A 21,047-nucleotide genomic window follows, 5' to 3' on the forward strand; every position below is an offset into this window, starting at 1 on the left:
AAGGTGCCCATCCACTAGTGTGATTTGGGCCTTTTTTTACACAATTTTGGATCAATGAAATCATGTGAAAAGTGTCACATAGTATGTGTGTTACCTTCAAATCCGATCGGATGTGTGGTCCTGTGCGCATAGGTTTGGATCAGTAGATTGTCATGGCTGCCACAAGGAACTGTCCGATCCCACAGCCCGCATGACTGGGATAGCATACGATAGATCGTATGTAAAAGGACCGCATTCGATGTATCTTATGTGATACTGCCACCCAGGAGCTGCAGGATGAGTTAGTGGGGTATTGCATGAGATACCTCACACTAGTGGATGGGGGGCTTTAGACATTCCTCCCTGAAATGATCTCTAAATCACACCTGAACTCTTCTGTAAAATACAGAAGTGACCTGTATTCCCTCCAGACTTAAGGGAGCCCTAGTTGGCAGGATCACTAAACAATATTCACTAGGGAGCATCACAAACAATTCTGAAATTAGCAGTAATATAGCTAAACAAAAAATAGATATACTCAGATTCCCCTATTCCAGGCATGTCCAAACTATGGCCATCCAGCTGCTTTGAAACTACAAGCCCCATCATGCCTTGCCACAGTTTTATTATTAGGGAATGCTAAAACTATGGTAAGGCATGATGGGAGGTGTAGTTTAACAACAGCTGGAGCGCCACAGTTTGGACATGCCTGCCCTATTCTGTACTAAAGATTATTTTAATTAGAGATATGCAGGCTCTGATTTAATCTGATTTCAAAGCAGGATCTACTGTCAAAAACTTTCATGTCATTTGGGATAGCTTATAAGATCCTGCTTTGAAATCAGAGTAAATTAGAGTAAATCAGAGCCTGCACATCTCTAATTTTAATATCAAATTTGATGGTGTTGATCTCTGATAATACTTAATTTAAAAAAATGATAGCACAACAGAGGATGCAGTGACACCTTTAAAGCCCAGTACAATATGTCACCTGGATTACTCTGTTTATTAACCACCAGTATCCACATTCATCAGGTAGAACAACTCTGATTTGTATGGGCCTATGCCTATTAAAAAATGTAAACTCAAAATCATGGGGCCTGATTTCCCAATGCCAGGCATGTCCAAACTGTGGCCCTCCAGCTGTTGTGAAACTACACATCCCAGCACTCCTTACCATAGTTTTAGCTTTCCCTAATAGCAAAAATGTGGCAAGGCATGCTGGGTTGTGTAGTTTCACAACAGCTGGAGGGCCATAGTTTGGACATGCCTGGCCTATGCTATCAAGCTCGACTTCTGATCTCCATTACAGGCCTGATTGGAAAGAGAGGCAGATATCAGTCCACCACCCAAAAAATTTGATTCAGAATATGTATAACTATTAAAGAGATGCATAAACTGTGTACATTGGTTCTAAACCCACATATGGTATTTTAAAAGGTTTAAAACTGGGGATTTCAGCTATTGAAAAAAAAAAAAAAGAAGAAGAGGAGGATTGTGGACAGTACTCGGTATTACCGACTTATGCAACACTGTGTAAAAACGTATAGTATTTAATGCTATGCATCAACATTACCACACAAAATAATAAAGTAAGATATATTCAACAAACATTAAAAGCAATAATATATGTGCACATCAGAATCAGAATAAACTTTATTGGCCATGTATACTTGCGCATACTAGGAATTTGACTTGGATTGCTGTGCAACAGCCAGGTTAGGTACAGTTAAACAGTGACAGATATGCAAACACATACAGGTATAGGCTACAAGTACCCTGGGGGATATAGACGCAGGGAACATATACCCGCCAAGCTGCACAGCGCCTAGGCAGCCATCGGCGGCGCCACTGGTCATTGCAGCAGCCGGGATGCAGTTTAAATCCCGGCGGTCGGGATCCCGGCGTTCAGAATCCCGACACTTTCTCCCTCCGTGGGTGTCTATGACACCCCTGAAGGGAGAATAAATTAGCGTGCCGAGCGTAGCGAGGCACCGGGCCCGCAAGGTGGGGCCATCCACGTCCCCCCCTTGTCGGTATTTCGGCGGTCGGGATTCCGGCGTCGGGATTTTGGACGCCGGGATCCCGACCGCCGGGATTTCATACTGAATCCCAGCAGCCAAGCAGGTACCAATATAAGCAGAGACAACACCGTTATCACACAGGGAACATATACCTGCCGAGCTGCACAGCACCTATAGATCAATGTGTAACCATTTTTGGTGTATTCAATTCCTGATAAGGGAGGTCGATGTTGTGCTGAGTCAGGTGGCCACTCTCTTAGATGGTAGAAGGAGAGAGTTGGTATAATGACCAGTTTAAGTAGTTCCGAATGATTGCCCAGCTGGAGATAAGAAGTCCTTACCGTTTTGTAGAGGCCTCCTAAGGAGCTGAAGAAGGTATGTTACACCGAAACACATTGAGCCTACAGCAGATCTAACTCCAGGCCAGCACTGTGGGAGAAAGACTACACCATTCACAGTCATCGTACCTCCAATATTTGCGAAAAGGCCTTGCAAAAAAACAGACACACAAAGACGGACTGCCTTTCTAAGGACTTTTTTCCCTATTTTACCTATCTGCAGCTTCTCTCATTAATCCTGCTCAGCACACCATCTACATCCCTTATCAGGAATTGAATACGCCAAAAATGGTTACATATTGATCTTATATATATTGTTTTTAATTGTCGAATTAATCTTACCTTTATTAGTATATTTGTTAATGGTTATGAAGAACGAGAGCAAATAGCACGAGTGATTATAAACTTCTAGGTTGAGGGGTCGTGTGAGCTTTGCTTAATTCAGTTAGGTAGTGAAACAGTTAACAGGCTAGACATGTAGTTAATTCAAATAAGGGGAGTGTCAGGGAGGGGTTAATCTGACATTTTGTGAGATGCCCTAGAAGGTTCCATCTCTTTCTCTGGAATTTTTCCCACCCTCTGTCCCCAAGTCACCTTTTTGTCCCCACCCGTTTTTTCTTTTTCTTTGCCGGTTGGGGTTTGTCAACCTATACTTGTGGCGGGAAAGAACGGCAGTAACAGTGGCTATTGCGCTGCTGTTTTTAGGGTTGCGCTCTTTGCCCAATACATTGTATAAAGTGGCTTTCCTACCGGGGGTCATTGGGGTTTGGCTGTCTGGCCGGCTCTATTATGGTGTAATGGGGAGATCGTTGGAAACCCGGCATTTGTTGGCGTTACCAATAAAATAAAGAATACCATGTCCTTGACATGAGTGTTGGCGTTAAGTTGTAGTGTCACTGTGGGTCTGGCCATTCTTTCTTATTGCCACCATATTTAGTTTAAAGATTTAAATAAATTCTGGTTGACCAATTTTAAAAGGCATTTCAGTTGTCCGTGTGGTTATTTCTAGTTATAATAGTTAATTAGTGATAAGAGTATTTAAGCAATGATGTCACACAACACACATCTACCAATAGAAAGTTTATGCATAGAATCAAAATACCAGTGTTGCATTACTCAGTGAAACCAAGCACTGTTCACAATCTTCCTATTTTTTCCATTATTGCATTTATTGAGGAACTTTACCCCCCCCCCCGGTGTACAGCAGCTAGTGCAGGCACCTAATGATCCACCTTTTTCTCTGGAGATTTCAGCTGCTGGAAGAGATCCATAGATTTCTGAACTCTTTGATGGAAGCTCTGATCCCCAAGTAGCCATACTGTACATATTCCTTGATTCTCATCTTTCTAGACCAGGGGTCCTCATACTATTTTGCTCTGGTACCCCATCAGACAATAAAAATATTGACAGGACCCCAGCAAGTGACTGCAGAAGGTCATCACATCACATGTGTAGTCAGCAGACAGCACATACTGTACATGGCAGCATTGTGGAGGCACAAAATGATGGGAGGAGTCTAAATAACAGACAATTCAACAGATTTAGCAGACTGGTTGAATCACTGACCGAGGTTAGAAAAGTCATCAGCCTGATGGTCAGCAACATGGAGTCGCGACTCCACTGAGTAGGTTGGGACCGAAAGTTTGAGAACCGCTGTTCTAGACATTCCACCAAATTAGCTGCCCACATATGGGCCCTTATTCTGATATGATATCAGTACAAATTTGTTAGAAAATGGGCAAAACCATGTGCACTGCAGGTGGGGCAGATGTAACATGTGCACAGAGAGTTAAATTTGGGTGGGGTGTGTTGAAACTGAAATCTAAATTGAGTGTAAAAATAATGCAGCCAGTATTTACTCTGCACAGAAACAAAATAACATGTTACATCTGCCCCACCTGCAGTGAACATGGTTTTGCCCATTTTCCAAACTAATTTGTACTGAGATCTAATCTGAATAAGGGCCATAGAGTAGACCTCAGTCAATTTGATTATACCTTCCTATTGGAAAGAAAACCTGCATTTGACATGTTGCATTCAGAGAGAAAATTATATATCACTGCAATAATAGACTAAATCTTTTTCCAAAAGTGTGAGCTCCTTGTAGATGACCTTTAAATGGGTCACTGTTTTATATTATTGTTGCTATAAAATTATTGGTTTTTAATGGTTACAATTTTCCCTTCAATTTTTAGCAGCAAGAGTCCATAATCCTCATGCTGCCGTTGATTCTACCTCCCCCTTTCATACCAGTTTCTTTGTCGGTTTTTGCTCTGTCATTGTGTGTGTATAACATGTGCAACTGTTAAAGTCATCCTTACATTATGTAGACTGAGGAACAATTTTGTTCTAAAAAAAACAGTTTATACAATTCAACTTAACAATAATGAACCATCATCACAGGGAAGCCAGGATGGAACATCGCAAAAGCCCCAGAGGGTGTACCATGCATCTGTGTTTCTAACACAAATGAGCGAATTAATTCCATTAACCATGAAGGTTTCATATAGAAGGAACCACTTATAAGACTGTTCCACCTGCTCTCTCCTTCCCATAATGATTTTTATCTAGTGTTGTGAGAAAAGAGCGTGGCCTGTAAGAAAATGGAGGAGCCGCAGCTATATCAAGGGGACACAGGGGGGTGATTCTACACCATTCAGAATGGGGCAAATTCGGCCCTGTTCTGATGTTGGAGGGCTCTGGGCATGCGCAAGCGCAATTTAAGCATGTGCAGACCCCGGCAACGAACGGCTCAGACGAGTTAGAAACTCTCACCATGCCGTTTGTTGTGGGGAGGGAGGGCAGAAATGGGGCTTGCCCAGGACTTCAGCCGCCTGCACCCGGCTTCGGCCTAGCACTCGTAAATAAAAGTCAGTTGAGACTGAACTTTATTTGCGAAGGCAGAAGTCATTAGATGGTCGGCGACCATCAAAAGATTTCTCCTGCTTGCGGATTCATGAGAGGGGATGTGTTAGCGAATGGTACCGAGGGGATTCTGCAGCAGGGAGGGGGGGCCTCGGGCATTCAGCGAGGTAGCGGTAGGCAGCTAATGACCACTGCTTACTGAGCGGTGTAGAATAACCCCCACAGTGAGAGAATAGTGCCCTAATTGGCAATACAGCTTTATACTGGGTGTAGTATGAGCTGCCAACAGGCAGGATTCCGACTGTCATTAGACCGACGCCAGAATCCCGACTCCCGGTACTCCGATAGGGGGGGCAAGCTCTACGAAGCCCCTTGCGGGCTCGGTGACTCACTAAACTCGCCACAGCTTCTATTCTCCCTCTATGGGAGTCATGGACCTACGAGTGAGAATAGCCCCCAACTGTCAGGAGGCCGTCCGGCACCCTGTACGCAAATGTCCTCAGAAATATTAGTGTAACATTTAATTAATGACAAGTCCTGTAACACCATGAGACATATGCAAAAGGGTCAGTGTTTGTGGAAGCAAAACCAATGTGGTTGGCATTCTGCACCTCTGTCAAACTCAGACCCTATTACATAGACCCTCATATGTATTATATATGGTGAGAAAGAAACCCAGTGGATACTTACATTGGGCACCATTAAACCAGGGGGCCGTAATGATAAAATAAATTGGAATAGTTTGGCTTAGCTTTTTATCGATACCTCCCTTGCTTCGATTTTTGAGCCTGTGCCATTTTCTATACTTGATGTTGCCATGGTGTACTGTATTATTGTAACTAGACTTTGTATGACTTTATATGTTTGTAGATATTGATGTTTGTAGGTTTCATGTTGCCTCCTTTGCTCCCTTTGATTTAGCGTGGCTGCCCGGGGTGAGCCGGCTCCAAGAGCTCTGTTGAAGCGTGCATTGCCTAGCAACTGGTGGAACGCGGAAGCGGCAGGGTGGAACGCATTGAGGAGGTTCCTGACTGAACTTCCGGCGCCACACACAGGTTGGAGATGCAGCTTCCGGCTAATGGAGCGGCGGGGTCCGGAGCTGAGCGCGGGAATCGGGTGAGTATGGAGGTATTTATTCTGCATTTGTGTGTATTGTTCTTGTTGTTCACCTGTGAGGGCCGTGATCCTGAGGACGGGGGGAGAGCCCCGAAAGCGCTTGATCTATGCCAATACACGTTGTTTGATTTAACCTCCTGTGTGCCTCCTTCATTGGACAGTTGTTTATTATATATGGTGTACATGTGTCAGCCTAGCACAGGTTTAGTACAGGTGTAGTATCAGATGTTACTTGCTGACATAAGTAAAGCCCTCCTCCACCTCCAGCCAGCGCTGTATGTTTGTAAGTAGGATGCGCCCCCTCCTGTCAGTGGCAGGAGCCAACATCCCACAACCCATGGCTCCAACCACCAGCACCCTCACGGGGCTCCACTCTGTGGCTTCCCTGTGGCTCAGAAAATAGGCAGGAGAACAGAAAGTGACAAATTTGGAGTAGAGTGTGGAAGTCGTAGATTAAAGACTGGTGCCTCCTGTCAGTGCCAGCACACCACTCAAAGATTAGGAATGCCACAGTGGTGTATTTCCAACCCAGGAATGCAGACCTGCTCTCTAATCTGGTAGGCAGAAGCGTTAGCATGCTAAGGTTACATGTTCGTGTGGAGGTACCTGTATAGCCTGATAGTACTCCCTTAGTAGGTGGTCTCGCTGTATGATAGCCTCTGTCCTCTCTTTCCTTGCAACATCCCTTTCTTCCTTCACAGTCTCTATGTCTTTACATGCTTGGTCCAGATCCTTTTGGGCTTCTGCCTTGTCTTTCACCTCATGACAGTACTTCTCCAAGAGCTCATTCCTTTCAAAGATAGCTCTGTCCCGCTCCACTAGGGCAGAGTTTAGTTCCTATGGGGGAGAAAAACCCAAGAAAGATTGGCAGCCATGTCATATTTCAAAGGTTGGTAATTTGAAGTAGGCCAATATTAACGCACATTATTCAACATCCCTACAAGTGACTACTCCCATAAGCAATGGCACAGGCACTGGTATCAAAACCGCACTTACCTGTACGGCCCAATACTGCGCACCCCTTACTGCAATCCCTACTCAACAATGGATCTGCCTTTTGAGCTTGATGTTCTATAGTACCTGTCTAAGAGCTTCCATCTCCTCGCTTGCAACTCTCTTCTCGCTGGAAGTGTTCTTCAGTCTTCCCTGCGCTAGCTCAAGTTCGGTTTGCATCTTGTCCACCTCTTTAATGACTTGGTCTCGCTCGCTCATAATTAAACGGTACTCATTAAATACAGAGTCTCTCTCCTCCTTGTACTTTTCTGCATCCTTGGCTACCTTAAGCTGCATGGTCTTAAAACGTGTGGCTTCTGCCTGCAGTCGCTCTATTTCTCTTTGCATCTCCTTGTTTTGTGAGGTTGCCTTGTTCAGTTCCTGCTGGATGGAGTCGTACCTATGGAAAGGAAAAACATAAGCCTGTTGCCCTGTTCTCATCTGGAAGAACATTGTACGATCCCCCCCCCCCCCCCCCCAGTCACTACTGTGGTCTTTATCATATCTCCCCCCTAGAAGTATACCTTCTCATAGAGGAGGAGTATTGATGCTGCAAGTGCATGGTATTGTCCCGCTGCTTCAGCAGCCCCTCCAGCTGTTTCTGCAGGTTTCTCTTCTCTTCCTCACTTTGCTCCAAGCGCCCTAAATCTAAGTTATGACTGGACACCTTTTCATTGTACTGTCTACGCAGAGAATCATAATCCTTCTTCACCACTTCCAGCTTGTCCAGAGCGGTGTCGTATAGCTTGTTAATGAGTTCAGAGGAGCCATTCTGCTTCACCACCTGCCGGGAATACAAGAACAAACAGCTCGTACAATTGCAGGTAATGTAGTCATTACATTGTTGACAAAGGGTCGACACCATAATGCTGAATGTCATATGAATGTCAATGGTTAAAATATTAACACCTGCAAAACGTCAGCCTTGAAAACGTTAGCGTTATGCTGGCCACATCAGACCAACTCTCCTCCAACTAGTTGGTTGGTTGGACAGAAAATCTTGTACTGTATGGGGGCAAATGCCAGTAAGCAATTTACTCAAAAACTCACGAGAAAGGACAAAAACATTCAGTGAAATTGTTTAAATCAAATAGGTCCAACTACAGTACATTGTCTGAGTGACAGTTGTATGCCATTTTCCAATTTGGGAAACAAATGACTTAATTACAAATTACATTTGCTCCTATCCAGTACCAGGTTTTTATTCCATCCAACCAACTAGTTGGATGGTCGCAGAAAAGTTGGTCTGATGTGTGGCCAGCATTAGGCTTAAAATTGGGTGTTTACATTATGAACATGTTGAGATGTGAATGTGAGACATTTTGCACGTCGACATTGTGGTAGTTGCTATTCTGAACATTTCCACATTATGACGACTTTTTCCTTTCAAATGCTCCTAACAAAATAAATGTCATTATGCCAAACATGAAATCGGTCACAATGGTTCTTGCTGTTAACGTTTCCCTGGTGACAGTTATTGACCAAGAAATGCCCTATGCCTACATATTAATCATTGTACGTTATACTAAATAATTCTGGCCATAGTTTGCATTGGAGGACCCTGTTCTTTCCACAACTCAACTTCCTTGTTTTGCAAGATTCCCCACACTTACTTACAGTACGTGACAATACTCCAGTCTCATGTCCCCTAATTTACATCAGTAAGAGGAATGAACTTAACACTGTTGTGAAAACATCAAAATAGATCAGCATGACGTTGACTACATTACTTGGACTCCTGAGGGGAGATATACTAAGCCTTTAAGAGAGGTCAAAGTAGATGGCGATAAAGTGCCAGCCAATCAGATCCTAACTGCCATGTCACAGGGTGTGTGTAAAAATGACAGTTAGGGGCTGGTTGACTGGTGAGAGATAAAGTACTAACCTATCATCTCCTGTAATTTTTCAAAATACCACCTGTAACTGAATGTAGGCTTTCAAAAATGGTCCTCTTCCCTCACGTGCCCTTCCTTCTCTTACCTAAACCATCTCCATACTTCCTTCGAAGACATCCAAACCCTTGGTTTTACGCTACCCTAATACAAAATGGGATCATTTGTCAGACTGCATTTAGGTCTACAAGCATTAGGTCTACACCATTAGGTCGACTTGCATTTAGGTCGACCTGACTGAAGATCGACATGGGTTAGGTCGACAAGGTCATTAGGTCGACAGTGAAAAAGTTTTTTCCCACAATTTTTTCCCTTTTTTTCAAGCGTCGACACAGTCAACATAGCACTGCGTCCCCTCGCATGGCTCGCCATGCTTCGGGCATGAAATACCGCCTGTCGGCACATGTCGACTCATAAAACAGTCAAATGACCCCATGTCGACCTTTTGCCTGTCGACCTTCCCCATGTCGACCTAATGACCCCGTTGACCTTATAAAAGTCGACCTAACGACCCTGTCGACCTTCAGTCATGTCGACCTAAATGCATGTCTACCTAAATGCAGGTCGACCTTAATGCAGGTCGACCTAGTGGTGTAGACCTAATGCTTGTAGACCAAAATGCTGTAGACAATATGACCGTATCCCCCTAATACTTATTTTAGTCTTGTCTGCTGATGCAGAAAGGTTGCATCGCATTGCATGCGTTGTGCATGCGATGCGATAAAAAAAGACAGTACAAAGTTGTGCAGCACATACTTTTTGTACTATGCAATGAAATGCTGCGGGAGCGCGCATCTCAAAGCATACATAGCATCGGCAGTATCGGGAAGTGTATGGGCACCTTAAGTCATGGTTTTCTGGTTTATAAACTCTGTAGGTGAGCACTGCGGATCTCTTGTGAGCACTATAGGATGGGTTTGAAAAATGACCGTTAGGAGATGTCAGTTGGCTCTTTATCTTCTCCAAAGCTTAACTACAACTAGCCCATTTATCTCTAATAGAATTGATACATATTCTTCTTTTGAAGAAATTTGCATCAGATCAATCTTCCCAAAAACGATAAAACTGAACGGAGGAGAAGAGAATCAACAGATCAGCATCTGAAACGTGTTTATGTAAGCAGAAAAATCAGAAACTGAATAGGCAAACTTAAATACAGGCGGTATAGTGGTTAGCGAGTGTGTGAGTGCGTGTGTGGGCTATCCAAACTTGAATAAAGGCTGGCTGTGGCTTTTTGCACAACTCATCAAATCCATTCAGAAGAATGTAAAAACACCTGGAAAATCATAAAAAGCGGTTGATACAAACTAAAGATCAGCAGTTAAGCAGAAGATGAAAAATGCCTATTTACAAATTAAAATGCTCTTGTAACCAAGTGCAAAGGGAAGAGTGACTTATACAAGTTGGTCAAAGTTAAATGGCTGGGTAAAAAGGGTCTTGAGATACCTCCACCAAAATTTTAATGCAGTGGACAGGGAAGAACAGCAAGTGAAGACAACTATAGCAATAAAAACACTTTTCATTCTTATGTTTCGGCATAACAAACCCTGGCTATACAGGATTAATTAGCTGATAAACCAATCCAAGAGTATCACTCAAGCAGTGTTCAGTAGTAGTGCCAGAGTGCAAAAATAGGCACACTTAACCTCAGGGTGACGGAATTCCCTGTCTGCAGCCTAATTATACGGGAGAGACAGAAGAGCCACCACCTGCACTTGTACATTAAATTCTATCATTCTAAAAATACATAATCAACCAAACCTATAACTCCACCAAAACAAACGCAGACTGCATTTTGATATCAAAGTAGCGTTATCTCTATTCCCAACAACTATAACTAGTATAATACAAAAAGGAGAAAGCAAAAACCTTTTGTGTGCCAGACCATAATATGATTTGTATATGGCAGTGGCAGAACATTCACATCAGTCCCTGCCCCAGTGGAGCTTACAATCTATATTCACTACTATATGTACACAATTTCATTCTAGGGTTCATTTTTGTTAGGAGACAATTAACCTACCAGTATATTTTTGGATTGTGGGAGGAAACCAGAGCACCCGGAGGAAACCCACGCAAGTACGGGGAGAATATACAAACGCCGCACAGTTAGAGCCATGGTGGCAATCAAACCCATGACCTCAGCGCTGTGAGTCAGTAATGCTAACCATTACACCAACTGCCACAGTAGATTGTGAACTCAGGAGAGCAGAAATGGTCACCTTTACTTTATTTTTAATTGAACAGAAACCAATCATTAAAATCTTTTATCTTGCCAAGTTTCAAAGGAGACTCACATTCCAGCATAAAAAAGTAGAAAATTACAAAATATAGTACACTGACATCATAAGAAAAATAACTTTTTTATAAATTGCATTTACAAATGCACCTTAATAAAAGCCCAACCTATCAAATCCAAAAATCATCAACTTCTACTCATAGCATTAAACATCCTTCCTCCGGCACAGTCAAACCAGATGGACACAGATATGGCTGCTCCCTCATTCCTGCCGAACACATTTCTGCACAGCGTGTCTGGCACTCTGAACCAACAGGGCGACCACTTCAATTTGCAGAACCACAGAATACCCTCTGGTACTGTATTTGCCTAGTTGGTCAATGACCCAAAGCATACCTCCAGGCTATTGGATAACCAACTCTGAGGAAAACAAAAAGACAATAGCCTTCAAATCATGGAATGGCCAGCAGAAGACTTCTATCCCACCCAGCTGGTATGGAATGAACTGGGCAGTAGGATAAGAGTAACACATATGAGCAACACATTTGTAGGAATGTCTGCAATAGCATTGGGAAGACTTTCCTGAATAGCCGACATCCACAGGCGTGGTCGCTGGTTATAAGGTTGCAACTTTGGAAAAGTCACAAACTTTAATAATTGGATTAAAATTATAAGTTTATTTGTTCTAAGCCTTATTTTCAGAGTACACCAAGACATGAAACTGAAAAAACTGAAGTGTTCTAAAACTTTTGATGGGTAATATGTATATTCGTTTGTATTTTTATGCTTTTAGAATTGCATCTGTCAGTCATAAGGAGTTATTTGGCAATTCACTCTAGGTAACAGGTACCAAGCAGGTTCAGGACAGGCATCAGTGATTTGGAGGCCTTTTGCCTACATTGTGTGATACTTATCAGTAGAGACAGGATTATATGCATTTGCATATTTGCATATGCATTCGCATATTTTGCCCATTCTCACTTGTTATTGCATATTTTACCTAAAATCTAGTGATGGTGCATATTTTAGGACCCACCACCTTTCCATCCACGAATCACAGCACTGATTTGCCCTCCTGCTGGCCAGGTAGTGGTAGAGTGTGCAGGCCGGGCCAATATGTGCGCAGTGTGGGGGACATTGCTCTAGGCTGCCAATCTATTTTACTAAAAGTCCAGCGGGGCGGGTTATGCCACAAAGCTCCTGAACCTTTGCCTGCCCCTGGCCTGGGACTTTGCGCCAAGAGAGAGACTTCTGCAGCAGAGGAGGTAGGCGGAAGGATTGTGACATCACGCGGCGCGGAGGAAACTCCGGGTCACAGTGAGTTTGCGGCGAAGGGAGAAAGCCTTCCACTGCGCCGCTTTCACATGCTATGCTGATATTTGATCCATCTGCGCTGGAGATGAGGGTCTGTGTAGTTGATAACAGAAGAGCCTAGGACGCTGCAGTCTGCTGTAGCAGCCTGGAAGAAAAAAAATCCTGTGTACAGCACTAAACATCTGCAGGTGCTGTAGGCCTATTTTTAAGGTTTATTTGCAACTAATAGGATGCTGATTTTTAAATAAGTTAAAAATGACTTTTTTTATTATTTAATGTAGCATATTTTAACACTTTAACACATATTTTAAGTATTTTTCATGCATATTTCAAGCTTTTTATACTGCATATAATCCTGTATCTACTTATCAGCTTCATCTCTGAATGAAGCCCACAATATTAAAGGATTTGTAACACTATGTTACCATATGGTGCCTCTTCTAGATCTCGTCTGATCAGTTTAATGAGAACAAGCATATTTTAAATGATCATCTCTGACGATGTTCCCTCATGGACCACCAGTACCATTGTATATAGACCTCATGGAGGAATAAGTAAAAAAAAAAAAAAAAAATGATTACCAGTTGTTGTTGTCTACGCAGTTCTGACATTTCCTTTTGATCGGCCTCATGGATCCGCTTGAGGTCCTGGCATGACTGCTGCAGATGAGTGAACTCACGCTGCAACTGGGCATGCTTCCTGCGCAGACTCTCGCTGTCCTCCTGCAGCTGCGTCTGTTCATTCAACACACGGCTATGTTGAGTGCTAAATGAAAAAACAAGCATAGTCTTTAGACACCTCAAATGAGTCCATCCTTTTTAGGTAGGGTACAGACTGGATACGTCTCCAGCTATAGCAAGTCAACCGAGCTGCATTGCCGACTGTAGCTTATACTACAGTACTGTACTTCAGAATAGGATTGTGTGCCCTGTAAGGAGACACTGCCACTGAATGTGGTACATAAGGGTCCTAATCTACATCCAGCAAAGAAAGCATGTGATCTATTTCATACAGTCATAATCACTTTAAGTGCAATAGCCACACAAACCAGTTAACACTACGGGATATGTTAAACCTAATTAGGATCAAAGGAGTCTGTTAAAGCCTGCACAGTGTGTAACATTCTGTATATATGCAATACCATATTGGTCTTGTTTATATATCATATGAGATGAAAGAATGGGTTAAATAAAAAATACAAACATACAGTAGTATTGATCCCTGGAAGCAAGGAAGCAGTATGACCTGTGAGCCATGTTTACCTATTGGTGTTCAGTACACTCAGAATTACACAACATACCTATGTCCATTCTATACAGGTAGACCGATTTGCATAGCATATATACCAACAACTCAAAAAAGGCGGGGATGGGGTGGGGACATCTCAAAAAATTTAGTGGAGGGACAATTACTCTATAAGACATTCAGGCAAAAGAGGATTTTGGTACTCACCGATAAATCCATTTCTCTGAATCAGCAGGAGACACTGGAGATTACATCGGGTTTAGAGCTGGGAATGCTGGGAGCTAGGCACTACTAAATTTGTTTCAGGGCAGGCTGGCTCCTCCCCTCTAAGACCCATCATACCCCCAGTTAGGAAATTGTCCTACTCGAGGAGATGGTAACAAACAAAAAAACATAATTATACACTTGAATCATAACAACTTGCATACAACAGTCATATTTAACTTTAATGAACAGACCGGGCCTGAACTGGCCCCACAACCAACAGGATCAAGAGCTGGGAGGGCGTCCAGTGTCTCCTGCTGATTCAGAGAAATGGATTTATCGGTGAGTACCAAAATCCTCTTTTCTCTCTCATGCAGCAGGAGACACTGGAGATTACATCGGGGAGGTACCAAAGACCGTTCCCCGGGCGGGTGAGCTCTGTGGATCCTGCAACACCAACCGACCAAAGTTTGTCGCCGGTGCTGCAAACGTGTCAAATTGGTAAAAGCGAACGAACGTGTTCACTGATGACCATGTGGCTGCCCTACAAAGCTGAGATGCTGAAGCCCCTCGCCTGGCAGCCCATGATGTGCTTACTGACCTGGTTGAATGTGCTGTCAGCACTGACGGCGGAGTCTTTCCTGCATGAATGTATGCTTGCCGAATGGTCAGCCGAATCCATCTGGCCAATGTTTGCTTTGACGCTGGCCATCCTCTGCGGAAAGCATCGTATAAGACGAACAAACAATCCGATTTCCGGATCTGTGCGGTTCTTTTGACATAAATCTTTAGAGCTCTAACTACGTCCAGGGAGGATTGAGACGTAGGAGCACCCTGAAAAGAAGGGACCACGATTGGCTGATTTATGTGGTAAGAGGAAAGACGGGTTGAGTCCTCAGTTCTGCCCTGTCTTCGTGGAATACTAAATACGGCGCTTTGCAGGATAGTGCACTCAGCTCGGACACACGCCGTGCTGATGCTAGGGCGAGCAAGAGTACTGTTTTCCAGACCAGAGATTTTAAAGGAACCTCTTCCAGAGGTTCGAACATCTCTGATTGTAGGAATGCCAGGACTAGATTTAAGTCCCACGGCAGAGCCGGTGGAGCGAAGGGAGGTTGTATCCTAAGAACCCCCTGTAAGAAAGTTTGAATTTCCGGAATGAGGGCCAACCTCTTTTGGAATAGTATTGACAGTGCAGAGATCTGTACCTTAAGTGAACCTAGGCGGAGGCCACCGTCTAGGCCTCTTTGAAGGAATAGTAAGAGCCTGGATAATTTGAATATCCGAAACGGCCACCTCTTGCTTGTGCACCACTCAGCATACGATCTCCAAATGCGATGGTAGTGAGCAGCTGAAGATGGTTTACGCGCCTTCAACATAGTGGGGATGACTGCCCTTGGAATCCCTTTTTCCTTCAGGACCTCGGATTCAATAGCCACGCCGTCAAATGGAGGGAGGCTAGGTGTTGATGATGGAATGGTCCTTGTAGCAGTAGGTCGTGTCTCTGCGGTAGAGGGTATGGTTGGTCGGCCAGCAGCTGTTGGATGTCCGAGAACCAACTTCTCCGTGGCCAAAACGGAGCGATTAGAATTGCCTGTGTTCTTTCCCTTTTCAACTTCTTTAGCACCTGTCCCAGTAAGGGCAGAGGTGGAAATAGATACACCAGGCTGAACGTCCACGGAATTGCCAATGCGTCGGTTGCTATGGCCCCTGGATCTCTTGTTCTTGCTACGTACCTTGGCAGGAGGTGATTTTTCCTTGACGCCATTAGGTCGACTTCGGGAGTTCCCCATCTCTCTGTGAGTTCCCGAAACACTTCGGGGTGTAGTGACCACTCCCCCGGGTGTAGATCCTCCCTGCTGAGAAAATCTGCTTCGAGATTTTCCACCCCCGGAATGAATATGGCTATCAGATGTACCTGCCAATTCTCCGCCCACTGGAGGATTCTGGTGACCTCTGTCATTGCTTGTCGGCTCTTTGTGCCGCCTTGTCGATTTACGTACGCTACAGCTGTTGCGTTGTCTGATTGGATCTTTACAGACTTCCCTTGAAGGAGATCCTGTGCTGCTATTAGAGCGTTGTAGATTGCCCTTAGTTCTAGAACGTTGATCGACAATAGACTCTCTTCTGCACTCCATCGCCCTTGAAGTCGAAGGTGGAGTACCACTGCGCCCCACCCTCGGAGACTGGCATCCGTTGTCAATAGGGTCCAATCCCATATTGCAAATCTGCGCCCTTGCCTGAGATGGTCGGAGTGGAGCCACCACAATAGGGCGTGGCGGGCTCGAGTGGATAATTGGATCTGTCTGTGTAGAAACAGATGTGATCCCGCTCCTTTCCTCAGTAGGTCTAACTGGAAAGGCCTCGAGTGAAAGCGCCCCCACGTTATAGCTGGGAAGGCTGCCACCATCTTCCCTAGAAGTTTTACACACAAGTGTAGTTGTACCCGACGGTGACTCAAAGTCTGTCGAATGAGCCTCTGTATGTCGCTGATCTTGTCGCTCGGCAGAAATACTCTCCGCTCTCTTGTGTCCAGCCAGAGTCCCAGGAACAGGATCCTCTGTGTTGGTCGGAGCGATGACTTCTTGAAGTTGATGATCCAGCCCAATCTGGTCAGGGTCTGGACCGTCAACAGAGCATGATGTTCCAGCACTGCTGGAGATGGTGCCTTGACGAGTAAATCGTCTAAATACGGTATTATAGTGACCCCTTGGTTTCGGAGATGTGCTATGATGATCGACAGTGTCTTTGTGAAGACCCTGGGTGCCGATGATAAGCCGAACGGCAGGGCCCTGAACTGAAAATGTTCCTTTCCTATAGCAAATCGCAGATACGCTTGATGAGGCTTCCATATTGGTATATGTAGATAGGCATCCTTGATGTCCAGCGAGAGCATGTACTCGTTGTGTTCCAAGGACGCTATGACGGAGTGAATAGACTCCATCTTGAAGGGTTGGTAAGCCACCATCAGATTGAGAGATTTGAGATTTAAGATGGGTCGTACTGACCCATCCGGTTTTGGCACTACGAAGAGATTGGAGTAGTATCCCTTGCTCCTTTGAGTAGAAGGCACTGGGATGATAACCTGTGCAGCCAGTAAGGTGTCTACTGCACTCTGGAGTGCCATCCTTTTGTCTTGCGCAACGGGGAGAGCTGTAGTGAAGAATCGAGTGGGGGGAGGAAAATCGAATTGAATCCGATAACCCTCTGAAATTAGGCTGCGAATCCAAGGGTCCTCCGTTAGAGAGAACCACTGGGATCTGAAGTCCAGTAGCCTTGCCCCCACTATAGACTCTCCTAAGAAAGCTGGCAAATTGTCATGCCACTGGTTTTTGAATTTGCTTGGGCTCTGTACGGGTGACAGTGGCCTGAGGTCTACTTCTGGCACGAGTACCTCTTGTGGAGTGGAAACCTCGCCCCCTTCCTCGAAAGGAATTCTGTGGGCGAAAGGAATTAAATGACTGAAAAGACGGCCCTGTGTATTGGCGTCTAGCAGGTGGAGGCGCTGTTGGCAGGAAGGCAGATTTTTCACCTGTTGCTTGGGCTATCCATTTGTCCAATTCTGGGCCAAAAAGGACCTCTCCCGTAAACGGGAGACCCTCTACTGCCCTTTTAGATTCAGCATCTGCCTGCCATGAGCGGAGCCATAAAGCTCTTCTGGCGGATATTGCGTTTGCTGAAATGCGTGCGGATATCAAAGAAATATCTCTGGCCGCTTCCCCTAAATAGTAAGCCGACTCTTTTATATGTTCCGCCAGTTGTCTTATTTCTTCTGGAGGCATGCCTGAGTCTAGCCCTTCTATAATCATGTCCGCCCACTTGGCATTGGCCTTGTTTACCCAGGCGGAGACAATAGCTGGTCTGAGTTGAGCCCCAGCCGCCATGTAAATAGTTTTAAGGGTGGACTCTAACTTACGGTCTGACGGATCCTTTAAGGAGCATGCGCCTGGGACCGGTAGAGTAGTCTTTTTTGATAATCTGGACACCGATGCGTCCACTGGAGGCGGGGTCTCCCATTTTCCTAGGGCAGAAACTTCAAAAGGATAGACTACTGGAAAACGTTTCGGAATTTTGGAAACGTTTGTCAGGCTGTTTCCATGCTGCTAACAATTTATCCTGGTTTGGACAGGGGAAAACTATGGAGGATTTCTTTGTTTGTCCAAAAAGGTCAAACTCCTGTGGTTCTGGAGCTGGATCGTCTGGTAATTTTAACACCTGTTTTACCGCTACAATAATAGCTTCCACTCCCATGTGTGTGGGCTCGGGCTCAGGTTCTGGAAGAACCTCCTGTACCTCTTCCCATTCTCCTTCCTCCATTTCATTATAAGGAGCATGATCCTCCTCTGAATCACCCTCCCCCTCAGAGTACACAACCTGTAGAGGACGCTTTTGTCTCACAGGTGCTGTTCTTTGGGGATTTTGCATGGATGTAGCCAGGGTGTCTACAGATCTAGCCAGAGTAGCCACCCATGGAGGTTCTGCACTACGGTTTTCTGCTAATTCAGCAGATAACCTTTCCATAGTACCTGACAAGAGAGATACCCATTGTGGTGTGGGTGCCTCCCCTGAATCACCTGCTTGGGAAGAAGGTGGAGAAACAGTGCAGGCTTTACATATATTTGTCTTTCCATCAGCAGAATGCTGTGTAAATCTAGCATTACACAAAGTACAAATATATAGCTTCTGTGAAGCCTTGGTGCTTGATTTGCTGGTCATGATTGCAGCACAAACCCGGTCTGAGAATTATATTCACTGATACCTGCACGCACACACACACACAGACACACAACACAGATCTGCTTTTGGGGTGTTGGGTCCTGGAGGTTAGAAACTACCACCTATTTGCCCTGTACTGTCCTCACGAGGACAAGGAATTTTCCCCACACTACTGTGCTGTGTAGCCAAATGCTGCTGAACACCTATAGGGAGAAGCAGACATTAACAAGGCTTTAGCGTGTGCTCTGGCCGCGCCATGCCGCTTACAAACAGCCTCAGGCTTCTTCCCGCCTGCACCCTCACCCAAAATGGCGGCTTCCCGCGCTCCCTCCGACGCGCTGCTCTGGGTTCCAGCCGCGCACCTGTCCCTAAGCCTCCGACAAGCACTCCTGCGTGCACCGCCGGAGACCGGGGGAGCGCGGCTCTGACCCCCGCTGTCTTTGAGGGATAGCGCGCGGTCGCGATGCAGTTGCGGTACTCACTGTGTCTGTGTCTGACGGTCCCTTCGTAGGCGGCCGCAGGAACACTGGAAAGTCTGGCAGACGCCTTTAGTGAGGCTCTGACAGGCTGCTTGGTAGAACCAAGGGCGCAGGACACCCGGACCCACACTTTTAAAAGAAGCAGGGAAGGGTTCCTTTCCTTTAAATATCTTCCGCTTTGGAGCAGTGTAAAAACTGTGACCAGCTCCCGTGGCACAATTTTCTAACTGGGGGTATGATGGGTCTTAGAGGGGAGGAGCCAGCCTGCCCTGAAACAAATTTAGTAGTGCCTAGCTCCCAGCATTCCCAGCTCTAAACCCGATGTAATCTCCAGTGTCTCCTGCTGCATGAGAGAGAAATCAAGATTATAGGTTACCTTAAATTATGACTGCAGTTCATGGGCTAAGGGAGTTATTCTGCAAATTTGCATCCTTGCGAGTCTACCAAACCATGCCTTGTGTTTGCACGCACTGGCTGCGAATGGATGTTTTACATAAACATCGATTCGCAGCCTGCAGGGGAACACCCACATCATTCGATGGTCGCCGAATGATGTGAAACGTGCACGCATATCTAAGGTTGCTCAGAGCAATCTCAGATGTGCATGCAAATTCTGAGGGAAGATGGCAGGCAGCTGACATCCGGTGATGTCAGCTGCCTGCCCCCGGCGCACACACGTCACCGGCCGATTAACATGGGAACACCCATGAAAAACTGGGCATTCCCATGGACGAGTACCCCTGCCCAGCGGCCCCCCGCACGCCAGGTTGGGTGCATGCACCAAGCGAACATTTTGTTCACCATGGGCGCACACACCCATCATCTACACATGTGCAAAAAAAAAGCGATAAACATCCCCCCCGTGCGAACGAATAAGGACTACCGAATGGACCTGAATAAGGTCCTAAATGTGGCCTAACACCAGCAGAAACGAAGCACGGTCTGCGGTCAAATGGATTACTCAGAGAAGGCAGTGGTGGGGTGAAATAGAGGTGGAGCAGCAGAGGGTCAAAATGCCTTAAGTGATGTTTTGAGTGCAGTGGATGGACTGCGAACAAGACTGGACCGTTGCTGGTAAATATCAAAGCCAAGAGCATGAGAAGGGGTCTGCACTAGCAATATCATTGCATGAGGAGGCTCTGGGCATATATAAAGGTGCATTACTGAAGGGGCTCTGAGGGAGATCTGTGTAGCATATCAATTGGTGGCATTACAGTGTGACATATCATCAATTGGGGCAATACTCTGTGGTTAATTATGAATTATGGACACCACTGCATGGCATATACTATGCATCTCATGGTTTCTAAACTCATTCTAAATAGGTTTATTTCCCGTTAGCTTTATTCATTTTAGAATTTCTCAGAATAAGATTTACTCACAACAAAAAATAACCTAAATGCTGGTAGCCTAAGGAGGAGAAATATTTTCATAACCTTCCACTCAAATTCTATTTCAGAATAGGATGTTCCACAAAAAATAATAAGGTACAACTGGTCTACATCACTTGTGCCAAAAAAGTAACCCTAAAACTTAGAAAAAAGCAATTCTGGACAAACATGGAAATAATAATAATAATAATAAGAAGAAGAAGAAGAAGAAGAATAAAAACACCTGTGAAGCTGTGTTGGCATGTAATGTCT

General features: G+C 45.0%; 1 protein-coding gene across 4 annotated transcripts in view; it reads right to left on the reverse strand.

Annotated features, from left to right (window-relative positions):
• Window positions 1–21,047, reverse strand: part of DLG5 (discs large MAGUK scaffold protein 5) — a 123,957-nt gene that overhangs the window by 50,882 nt on the left and 52,028 nt on the right. For all 4 annotated transcript variants that reach the window (XM_083146254.1, XM_083146256.1, XM_083146255.1 and 1 more), the window contains exons 5-8: window positions 13,342–13,525; window positions 7,840–8,099; window positions 7,403–7,715; window positions 6,929–7,159 (exon numbers count right to left, since the gene is read on the reverse strand). In XM_083146254.1, the coding sequence (XP_083002380.1) occupies window positions 6,929–7,159; window positions 7,403–7,715; window positions 7,840–8,099; window positions 13,342–13,525 (988 nt within the window). The remainder of the gene's footprint in view (window positions 1–6,928; window positions 7,160–7,402; window positions 7,716–7,839; window positions 8,100–13,341; window positions 13,526–21,047) is intronic.

Source organism: Crinia signifera, chromosome 6, assembly GCF_055691185.1.
Source record: "Crinia signifera chromosome 6, ASM5569118v1, whole genome shotgun sequence".
Lineage (NCBI taxonomy): Eukaryota > Metazoa > Chordata > Amphibia > Anura > Myobatrachidae > Crinia > Crinia signifera.